The 12,195-nt window shown below is 45.7% G+C and overlaps 1 protein-coding gene across 1 annotated transcript; it reads left to right on the forward strand.

Annotated features, from left to right (window-relative positions):
• The first annotated feature begins 1,561 nt into the window (after positions 1 to 1,561).
• On the forward strand, positions 1,562 to 4,664 carry LOC108926232 (forkhead box protein F1-like). The gene is made up of 2 exons (XM_029253750.1): positions 1,562 to 2,769; positions 4,492 to 4,664. The coding sequence occupies exons 1-2, from the start codon at positions 1,809 to 1,811 to the stop codon at positions 4,653 to 4,655; spliced, it is 1,125 nt and encodes a 374-aa protein (XP_029109583.1). The 5' UTR covers positions 1,562 to 1,808; the 3' UTR covers positions 4,656 to 4,664.
• The last annotated feature ends 7,531 nt before the right edge of the window (positions 4,665 to 12,195 follow it).

Consider the following 12,195-nt stretch of genomic DNA (forward strand, 5'->3'; position numbering starts at 1 on the left):
TATTATTGTCTGAATTTGGTATATTAGGAATTATTTACCATTTAATGAATTCATTTCAGAGGCCACTGTGTGGTGCACCAACATGATCATGAAGTTTACATTTACATTTATTCATTTACTAGCAGACGCTTTTGTTTTTGTCCAAAGCGACGTACATCTCAGCAAAAGTACAATTTATGCATTAAGTTTAACACAGTTAGTATCCGAATCCCGTACGTTAATAATTTGTCAAATCTATATAATCATATCTGAGGCCGAGTTTCTCCCTTTTTAAATATAACTCGCGCTTTGCTAAAAATCAAATGTGTAATCTTTAAATTGTTACCACATTATGGTTCGTAGTCTCCCCTTTTAGGACAGGTTTCTACTAAATATTTAAAATGCGATGCTTGGAAATACAGACAATTTATTTCCATATGCAACACTATCTCACAATTCAATATTCATGCTATTTTGTACACTACTAGCAACCTACAAAATTACCGACGCGTTAATAAACGAAAATACAGAACAATAAAACTAAAATTGTTCTAAAATAGATGGGAGGGGTCTGTAGCACAGGATATACTGTACAGTATATGCTGTGTATGTATGTGGTATATCCCTAGCGCTGCGGTATAATAAGTATGTATAATAAATCTGTGCGCTCGCCTCAATAACTTGCCTGTATTTCGCGACGTCTGCGCGCGGAAGGAGCGCGCGCGTCCTCCTTCGGCTTGGCGCTGCGGGGGAGCGCTCCCCCCTCCCCGCCCTTCCTCCGCGTCTCCGGAGTCCCAATTAAAAGTGGTTAACAGTCTTAGGAACGATGCCGGCGCGAGCGATGCTCGCACAGAAAAAGGTCCAAATCATATATGTATTTTCAGTACAACAAGGGAAGGGAGCGGTTTCACTTGATTCAGTAGGACCTTTATGTCTGATTTCTATTTCAGGAATCCCGGCAGAAATTGTTTACACGTTCCTGTATAAACATCCTGCCCCACGGATCTGTCTCTTACAAACACGAGCCGCGCTTCTGAGATCAATAAACGTCGCGACCAAATAGAAAAGGCTTTACTGCTAATTGTGCGGCTATTTCGGACTGGGCCGCGTGACACACGCCACAAAACGAAGAAGTGGCGCGGACCGTTAGTGGCGGCACACACGCAGCAACGGGGGTGCTACGTCCATAACTTGTGTGAAATGTGACTCGGGGACACACCGCACTCACGTGCGAATGCGAGCGATGAGAGCACAGTGCGATGCGATGGCGCGCGCGCGTCCGCGCACCGGCTGCGAAGCGTCACGCTTCCGTCCGCGTGAAGGGAACTGCGAAGAAGCGCTTTAAAGAGTGCGTTCTTATTAACGGGTTTTGGGGGCGCGGTGGGGGGAAAACTGCAGGAATATATGTGTGTGAGAGGGCTGAAAGAGGGGTGAGAGAGGGGCAGATGCTGAGGGGCTGCGGCCCCCCGAGCAGCCCGTGTGAGTGGGAGGAACTTGGGCGGGTTTCCGCGCGCTCCGGGCGCTCCTGATCATGCTCAAGAGCCTGAAGACTCCGATGACAAGAGATGAGTTGAAGGAGATCTGCTGGGGAAGGAGAGGAAGAGCACAGGGCAGAAGGTACTCCGCCAAATGCGGCTCTGCGTGCGGCGCTACACGTTACAGGCTTTTGAGCGCGAATCCGGAGCGCGTTACGCGTGCGCTTCAGAAGGGAAAGCCGCCCGATGCGCTTTTCGTTTCTGTTTCACGTTTTGCACCACCCACCGCAATGTTTCAGAAAAAACTAGTCTAGTTTCTGTCGAGGTGTCTCAGGCTGTACAGAAGCGACGGAAATGACGGCGGAGTTCCAGCAGCCATCGGCCCAGGGGGCTCCTCAGAGCAGCTCCATGTCGGCAGCATCCGAGAAGCCCGCGGCGCTGGAAGGCGCGTGTCCAGCCGCCAAGACGAAAAAGAGCAACGCGGGGGTCCGGCGGCCCGAGAAACCTCCCTACTCGTACATCGCTTTGATAGTGATGGCCATCCAGAGCTCGCCCAGCAAACGCCTGACCCTGAGCGAGATCTACCAGTTCCTCCAGAGCCGCTTCCCGTTCTTCCGAGGCTCCTACCAGGGATGGAAGAACTCGGTCCGCCACAACTTGTCCCTCAACGAGTGCTTCATCAAGTTGCCCAAAGGACTGGGCAGACCTGGGAAGGGACACTACTGGACGATCGACCCTGCCAGTGAGTTCATGTTTGAGGAGGGCTCTTTCCGCAGAAGGCCGAGGGGATTCAGGAGAAAATGCCAGGCGCTGAAACCCATGTACAGCATGATGAACGGCCTGGGATTCAACCATCTACCCGAGTCCTACGGCATTCAGGGGGGCGGCGGAGCCCTCTCCTGCCCCCCAAACGCCTTGTCCATAGATACTGGGATTGGGATGATGAACGGACACTTGAACGGTATGGAAGGGATGACTTTGACGGGACATTCGATGTCACACATGTCAGCCAACGGTGCACATTCATACATGGGGAGCTGCACGGGATCCGCGGCCGGAGAGTACCCCCACCATGACAACTCGGCGTCACCGCTCCTTTCAGGAGGGGCAGTCATGGACCCTCACCCGATGTATTCCGGCACGACGTCCACATGGGCTAACTCAGCCTCTCTAAACAGCGGCACCTCTTACATCAAACAGCAACCGCTGTCACCCTGCAACCCTGGTGGGAATTCACTGCAAGCTGGGGCACCGGCACATTCCCTGGACCAGTCCTACCTGCACCAGAATGGACACACCACCACTGACCTGCAAGGTACGAGGTGCTGTCAACATCATTATGGACACAGGTTTGAGCTGTAACCACACGCCATTCACTCCCTTAGTCACACAGAACTGAACAGATGTCGCACACTGAACACCTAAAACACGTTTCATTGTAAGGCATCTTATACACTCTGGTTATTCATCTGTAAGAGAAACCTTCGTCCAAGGCCGCTTGTAAGAGCTACATGACACGTGTTTGCAGTTACCCAGCCTTTTACTCATGACCGTGTAACGGGGTAAGTACCTGCGACGGGAGAGGGATTCGAACCAGGAGGAACCTTCAAACCGTAAATCTTTACGGGCTATAATAAGAGTGCATCGTTTCCCTCTATTTCGTAGGATTTGAAACAGTTTTTCCTGACTGATTGGTGATCTAATCTTGTATCCCTTGTACACCTACAGTAAGATCACAGCGGCCACCTCAACACATCATTTATGCAAATAGGTTTTCCAGGACAAATAGAAAAATGCTGTTTTAGGGATTAGAAAGAGTTTGTGCTCTGAATAAAAAAGATATTATTGTTCAAATCAGAAGGAACGTGTAACGGTCGCAATTAGGGTGACATGATAGTTAAATACGATGTTTTCGGTGATCTCTTACCTGGCTGAGCACACATTATATGATGTAGGCAACAATGTTATTTCATACTAGTACAGTGAGTAATATACCCATTGCACTGAAAGTGCTCATCACTAATGTTTAATACGACACATAAGCATTTTAAATCAAAGGCTTTTTTAAATAAAAGTATATTTCTTCTACAGTTAAATTCAATAGTTTCCCTTTTTTGAAATGCCGGGATGTAAGAAAACAAACCGAAGCCGCGCGCGCCGTGTTTTCCTACCGCATTCCTCGTGGGGCGGGGGGGGGGGGGGGGCATCTCGCTGGGGTCCTGTTTGGACTGGTGCCAATCCGGGGGCAGGAACAACAACCGCGAGCCGGTGTGTGTGGGGGGGGGGGGGGGGGGGTCGCGTGCAGCTTCTCCACATTGATACGAGCACTAATCACTGATCAATCACCCCTGCTGCGGGACAATCGACGAGCAAGAACACGGAGCAGAAATTATATTTTAAAAAATTGTACCGATGTGTGTTTAGCACTCCTCTAAATATGTTGTGCGAAAGAATCGTTGTAACGTTTCTGTATAAGTCTTTTCGCGTAAGTCGTAACCTTGTTCAAAATATAGAGTGTAAACATCTGATTCAATAACTAATACTGGACATTAGAATGCTTATACAGTATTCCATGTAATGCACTCTTCCGTAAATTATTATTCCATATCAAAATCAAAAACATACTAACACCTTTTTTTTTGTTTTTTTTGTAAATTCGATTATGAACTGGATGGTTTGTCGCAGCATTTATTTTAGAGGACAAATTCCTAAAATATGCGTTAAAATATCTATTAATGAAAACGACGGGTGTCTCACAATATTAAAGTTTTTTTTTTAAAAAAATATCTGTACTGATATTCACAATGATGATCAAAAGTACAATGCAAGTACAAAGATACAACGGCTATTTTAATCGTTACAGTAGCTGTAGGTGCGCATGGTGCAATAGATCAGAAAGCAATGAATGTGGTGGGTAACTTTTACTCCAGATACAGTAGTTATATTGTAGGCCTGTGGAGTTTTACTCTCTTTGCTGTCTCCCAGCTGCGCACGCGGTCACCGATCCCCCCTGCCTGTCCTGCCTGTCCCCCTACAGGGATCCCCCGGTACCACTCGCAGTCCCCCAGCGTGTGTGACAGGAAGGAGCTGCTCTTCTCCTTCAACCCCATGGCCTCGACAGCCATCCACCCGCCCGTCAGCGGCTCCTACTACCATCACCAGCAGGTCACCTACCAGGACATCAAGCCCTGTGTGATGTGAGCCCATCGCCCCGCGCTGTGAGCACTGGGGCGGGGAGGGGAAGGGGGTTGGGGGGGGGGCGGTGGGAGTCTCTGGCCGGACAGGCCCCGGGACACATGGACCCCAGCGAGGAGCTCCCATCCGCAAACGATTCTTTCCTCCAGGACTCCAAGTGACAAAGGGACGTGTGCAGGAGCCGCAAGTGTCCAAACTACGGACAGTCCTTCGCAACGCATGCAACTACAATCTCCTCGGTATTACTGAAGAAGGGGACGAGAAGAACAAATGACATGACACTGTTTTTTTTTTTTTTTTTTTTTAAACTGAAAACTATTTCCACTCTATTTATGCCTTTTTTTTAATCCCCCTTACAGTTTTTTTTTTGGCCAAGAAAATGTTGATGTTAGGTACAAACTGCTGGAGGATTTTTACCACCTGAGAACTTCAGACACACCTTTTGACATCACTTGACATGTCATGCCTATCTCAATCTGTGGTATTTTCGGGGTAACGGCAGAGGTACATTAAGCCGATCGAAGGCTGTGTGTCTCGCGCGTGCATGAGTCCGCGCGACCGGCCCACCAAGACCTTCATTTATGTGGAAGAAAAGGGGCACGAGAACGTCACGTTGAGCAAGTGTAAAACTGAGCACAGGTCCGGTCGCTCCTGGAAGATCTGGGACACTTGTTTAGAAGCCCCTTAAAGCGCAAAACCCCTTATTTATTCGGCGTTCCGTGTGAAAGGGAAAAATGCCAGCGTTCCCTCGTTTTACGGGCAATATTTGCCCTTTCTTCTCTATCCATGTGAACGACTGAAGACACGTCACTAAAACAAGTTACCCGTTTCATGCTTGTTTTGTGTGCGTTTCCATAAAGACGCTGCATGACGGTGTCTTTTGGTGTCCAGCTTTCTCAAGTATGTACATAACATAGTCCAACCTGCACAGCACTTGTATAAAATAAAACGTAAAACTTACAGCCATGCAGCTTGAGTAAATCTATTGGAATCGCTTACGCACTAGACACATTTAAACATATTATATATGTAACTATTTTCTCAGAATTCATGTTGTCTTTTAATGATTTCTGTAATAGAATAATAAGATAAAAATAAGTTAAGATAAGGTAAACCAGTGGTCAGTTCATAATTTATTACATATTCAGCCGTACGATCCAATTAAGGGGATAATTTTCCATCCACTAATTAAACTCAGACTGATTTTACTCTCTTTTACCAAATGATCGACTTCGATTTGACCGCAGTGAGCGGATCGATGAAATAGAGCAAGTGTGAAAATATTGACTTAATATTAGTACTGGCGAGGAAATATTTTCAGTGTCTGCGACAGGCCTGACAGCTGTGGAAGAACATGTGCAAGAGGAGCTCCGCCCGGGAAAGGCGCTGTTTCACTGCGCGCATGCGCGATTCTCTGTGTTTAGCACCGGTTTGTATGACGCGGTCAGGAGTACAATAAATTTAAGGGGCCGGGTGGCGGAGGTGGGGTAAAAGAAACGAAATCACGGCCCCCTCCTGTGTGTTCTGCGCGGACACGCGCGAGCTTCACTGAACACGAGGCGGAGTAATTCATCGTCAACACTCACTTCAGAGTACAGTGCTGCTGCTGAACACATAACCTCTGACACACCTACAGTATAATCTCGAGCCAGTAATGAATATTCGCTTTGGATAAATATAAACAATCTAAAATATTTCTCCAGATATTTGCCGAAACACTCTTAATCGTGGTTTGCTCATATTTCAGAGGAAATTATATGAGGAGCTTCACGCAATTACTGTAAGCAGATACTGCGACAGAGTTTCAGTTTCCTCCGGACTACGTTACACTTAAATTTATTTAGCAGACGCTTTTCTCCAAAGCGACTTCCAACAAACTCTATGTAGTGTTATCAGGACACACACCTTCACCAAGGTGACTTACAGTGCTGGATACACAACTTACACTGGGTCACTCATCCATGCATCAGTGGAACACACTCTCTGAGACTCACACGCTACAGGGGAACCTGAACAGCATGTCTTTGGAGTGTGAGAGGAAACCAGAGCACCCAGAGGAAATCCACACGGACACAGGGAGAACATGCAAATTCCACACAGACTGAGCAAGGACTGAACCCACATCTTCTCGCACCATCCAGGTGCTGTGATACAGCAGCGCTACTCACTGTGCCAACATGCCACCCACTTCATTTACACTTCATTACAGTGTACTTTTTTGTAACATCTTTCACTGGGCCAAATGTTAAAAGTGAACGGGCAGCAGTGCACGAGCCCATGATGGCCGTGGATTTCAGTAGCAGTGCTCTGCAAGGCCTCTGCGCAGTGAAGCCCTGTATCACGAGCTGTCATCAGCCACTTACCCACGTGTGAGCAAACCAAACACACCTAGTGAGGACTTGTTGCACGTGCCCAGATGGGTGTGATCGTGTGGGACAGGACATCCACAGCCAGCACGGAGACACACACACTGGTCCAAATGCTAAACCGCACACCACAATGACACACTGGGCCAAACATTGGACCACACATGGGACCACACACTGGACCAAATGCTCAACTAAACACTGGCACACACTGGGCAGCTGCTAACATCACGTGGAGCCAGGATTCACACTCCGTGGCACAGCTGCTGGAAGAGATGGACGGACACTCTATAAAAGCCAGGCTTATTTAGAAGAAGACGACTGCAAAGCGGCCATCCGTCAGCTCATGTCTAAACTCTGGCAATCTGCTCCTAGTGATGCTGTTCAGGCTGGATTCCTTTGAGTCACACAGTGACTGCGCCACCTGCTGGCAGCCATCTCCAACACCAGGGACACGAAGGTCGCAAGCTGAGAGGTGGTCAGGAAACCAGCCAAGGGGCAGAGTACTTGCCTGCAGCACATGTCATTCACTGTCCTAGACATGGTCCAGTAGCAGCTGACCTCCAGCCACCATGCAACTAGCTTGGGAACATATGGGACAGCTGATAGTGCAGTGGTTAGAGGTGCTGTATTTGGGCCCAAAGGTCACTGGTTCAATTCCCCCCTCCAGCTGTAGTACCCTTGAGCAAGGTGCTTGCCCTAAATTGTTCCACTAAAATTACCTGGCTGTATAAATGTAAGTAGCTTAATGTTGTAAGTCACTTTGCTAACTGTAATATCAGAAACCTTATGCCACAAATTCAAGCTATTGTGACACACATTTACTTTTTCATTTTAACTTTCACAAGCACATTTCAGAGGGGCTCAACTGGATTCATACAATGGGTGCAGTGACATGGATCTTGCTGTAAAATGAAAATTAAGCAGCTCTTTAGAAATGAACTCTGCTTAGAGATATTAAATAAAACCACGTCACCTGGGTAGAGGAAAAAATAGGATCTATTATTATTATTATTATTATTATTATTAATAATAATAATAATAATAATATTTACTTCCCTTTGTCTTCAAACCAAACTTCGAACTGTCCCACAGCAAGACAGAGGAGCTCATATATCAGAGATCAGTGTCACTTAAATGTACAGCTCTAAACACCTTTCTGGAAAGTCACCATGATGTAACACATCTCTCCATATATGTAATACATATATGAGCCACTGTCATTTTTGTTAATTTTACCAGAATTTATGCATAGGATCATATATACATACAGTATATGTAAGTATAATGAGACAACACAGGAATAATTTAGTAATGAAAAATTAGCACATTATTCCATCTATCTGAAAAAAAGTTTGTATTCTATCATTTTTACTAGACTACTCAAGCATACAAATATTCAGGCTAAAAAGCATGTAAACGAATGCTGTACCTTGTTCACTGTGCCTAGTATACTACGCAGAGGCCCCGTGGAAACACTGTACAAACCAAAAGATGTTTCGAATGCACGTGTATCTCTGACCTAATTGTTACAAATCACTTCATCCGCTAGAGGGCAATGTTCTCCTATCACACTTCACTGTACTGGGTACTGTACTGAGTACTGCACTGTACTGTGCACTGCAGTTCACTATACTGAGTACTGTACTGCACGTGTCCTGTAGTGTATTGAGTACTATAGTGGACTTTACTGAATACTGTGAACTGTACTGAGTAATGTAGTGTACTATACTGAATACTGTAAACTGTACTGAGTACAGTAGTGCACTGTAGTGAAAACTGAGTACTGTAGTGGACTATGCTGAGCACTGAGTACTGTACTGAGTACTGTAGTGTACTATACCGCGTACTGTGTGCTGTAATGTACCCAGTGTGCAGAGTGTGGCACTTCAACGTTACTGGACGAGGCTCCTGTACTAACGGGATAAATAACGGAACAGGTCTTTCATTACACTGAACTGAATCAAATGACAGAATCAGATGGCTGAAAAACATGAGACATTTTCACCTCCTTAGCCCCGAACTGGTGGACATCTGAAAACATTTGGGATGAACAAACAGAGGAAATATCACAGATTGTGTTGTAGTGTGAAAATGTACATTTAGTGCAAAAAAAAGAAGAATCTTCACAACAGCAGACAGAGAAGTGCTGCTCTGTAGAGAAGCACCGTGTGGGATGAAGGGGGTACCTGTGGTATTTACCTTATTCTTTTTATGTAATCACTGCAGTATTTCATAAGGTTCCATTCTCACTCTTAGTTCCCTTCCTGTTACAATAGAATAAGAGCCAGCGAGTGTAAGCAGAGACTGTGTGTGAGTAGACGCTGTGTATGAGTAGGATCTGTGTGTGAGCAGTGGCTGTGTGTGAACAGAGACTGCGTGTGAGTAGAGGCTGTGCGCGAGTAGACACACCGTATGTAGCCCAGGCACTGGAATGCAGTGCCAGCAGGAGGCAGTAGAAGACAACACTTTCCATCCCTGCACTGTACTGTACTTTCACCGTGTTAATGTGTTCTACCTAGAAAATTTCACTGAAATTCCCCAATTTTTCAGTTTTTGTCTTTGTTACGAAGTGCAGTTCTGTGACATCAATCGACGCACTCTTTCTAAGAGAGTGAGAAATGTCCGCTAATTTGTACTGTGTACTTCAACACTATTTTTCGTAAAAATAACAGGCAATTCTAAAAGAAAAAACAGTTCTTTGATATTATGTCTGCATTATTGAAAGCACACAGTATGACTTCTTGCTGCGGTGGTGCCAGCTCAGAAAAGGGAGGTGAGTTCATGTAGACAGGGAAGAGGACTAGTTCCCTAGCAAGTTCCTGCAGGGGCAATTTATAAACATCATGTAAAAACATTTATATTTGCAAGAATTCACTGAAATTTCACAGATCTGTTGCAAAACCCCAAAAAAGAGAGTCTGAACCCGGGGAGGGGTAGTGTAGGGGACTGCAGTCTGTAATGAGCGCCCATGAAATGTGACCAAAGTGACTGCCATGGACTGAGCAACACAGCTGATGAACGCACTATGAGGAACATGGAGTAAAAGCCTGAGCAACATCAGTAGCATCCCACTCCACTTGGCTCGACTTAATTTCATACCAGCCAATTTGGTTCTAGCCCCCGCCGCCTAATTGCATACCATCCAATGCCGCTTCGGCTCCCATCGCCCGACTTCATACCAGATAATTCAGCTCTGATCAATTTCATACCATCCAATTTGGCTCCGGCCAATTTCATACCATCCAATTCGGCCGTTCAGTTTCGTAACATCCAATTCGGCTGCCATTTTCATACCATCCAAAACAGCCATCGAATTTCATACATTCTAAATCAGCTCCGTCCAATTTCATACCATCCAATTCAGCCACTCATTTTCATACCAACCAACTGAGCTCTGACCAATTTCATACCATCTGATTTGGCTCCGGCCAATTTCATACCATCCAATTTGGCTCCGGCCAATTTCATACCATCCAATTCAGCCACCCAATTTCATACCATCCTATTTGGCTTCAGCCATTTTCATACCATCCAAAACGGCCCTCAAATTTCATACTATCCAATTCGCCTTGCCATTTTCATACCATCCAAAACAGTCATCGAATTTCATACTATCCAATTCGCCTTGCCATTTTCATACCATCCGAAACAGCCATCGAATTTCATACTATCCAAATCAGCTCCGTCCAATTTCATACCATCCAATTCAGCCACTCATTTTCATACCAACCAACTGAGCTCTGGCCAATTTCATACCATCCAATTTGGCTCCGGCCATTTTCATACCATCCAATTCGGCCACTCATTTTCATACCATCCAATACAGCCGCCCAATTTCATTCTATCCGAAACGGCCACCCAGTTTCATACTATCCAATTCGGTCACCCAATTTAATACCAGCAAATTTAGCTCCTCCCAATTTCATACCATCCAATTCGGCCGCTCGGTTTTGTAACATCCAGTTTAGCTCCGGCCAATTTCATACCATCCAATTCAGCCACCCAATTTCATACCATCCTATTTGGCTTCGGCCATTTTCATACCATCCAAAACAGCCATCGAATTTCATACTATCCAATTCGCCTTGCCATTTTCATACCATCCAAAACGGCTGCCTAATGTCATATCATCCAATTCGGCTGCCATTTTCATACCATCCAAAACAGCCATCGAATTTCATACTATCCAAATCAGCTCCGGCCAATTTCATACCATCCAATTCAGCCACTCATTTTCATACCAACCAACTGAGCTCTGGCCAATTTCATACTATCCAATTTGGCTCCGGCCAATTTCATACCATCCCATTTGGCCGCTCGGTTTCGTAACATCCAGTTCAGCTCCGGCCAATTTCATACCATCCTATTTGGCTTCAGCCATTTTCATACCATCCAAAACGGCCCTCAAATTTCATACTATCCAATTCGCCTTGCCATTTTCATACCATCCAAAACGGCTGCCCAATTTCATATCATCCAATTCGGCTGCCATTTTCATACCATCCAAAACAGCCATCGGATTTCATACTATCGAATTTGCCTTGCCATTTTCATACCTTCCAAAACGGCTGCCCAATTTCATATCATCCAATTCGGCTGCCATTTTCATACCATCCAAAACAGCCATCGAATTTCATACTATCCAAATCAGCTCCGGCCAATTTCATACCATCCAATTTATCTCTGGCCAATTTCATACCATCCAATTCGGCCACTCATTTTCACACCAGCCAGTTCAGCCGCCCAATTTCATTCCATCCGAAACGGCCACCCAGTTTCATACTATCCAATTCGGTCACCCAATTTAATACCAGCAAATTTAGCTCCTCCCACTTTCATACCATCCAATTCGGCAGCACAATTTCAAACCATCCAATTCGGGTCCAGCCAATTTCATACCATTGAATTTGGCCGCCCAATTTCATACTATCCATTTTTATACCAGTCAATTCAGTTTCGGTCCCTGCCATGCAAATTTCACATCACCCAATTTGGCACCGTCCCCCTGCTGCCCAAATTTCACACCATCTGATTCAGCTCGGCTCCGCCGCCCAATTTCATACCATCCAAATTGGCTCCAGCCCCTGCTGCCCAATTTCATACCATCCAATTCGGCTCCAGGCCCTGCTATCCAATTTCAAACCATCCAATTCAGCGCCGCCAAATTTCATACCATC

The sequence above is a fragment of the Scleropages formosus genome, chromosome 7, assembly GCF_900964775.1.
Source record: "Scleropages formosus chromosome 7, fSclFor1.1, whole genome shotgun sequence".
Taxonomy (NCBI): Eukaryota; Metazoa; Chordata; class Actinopteri; order Osteoglossiformes; family Osteoglossidae; genus Scleropages; species Scleropages formosus.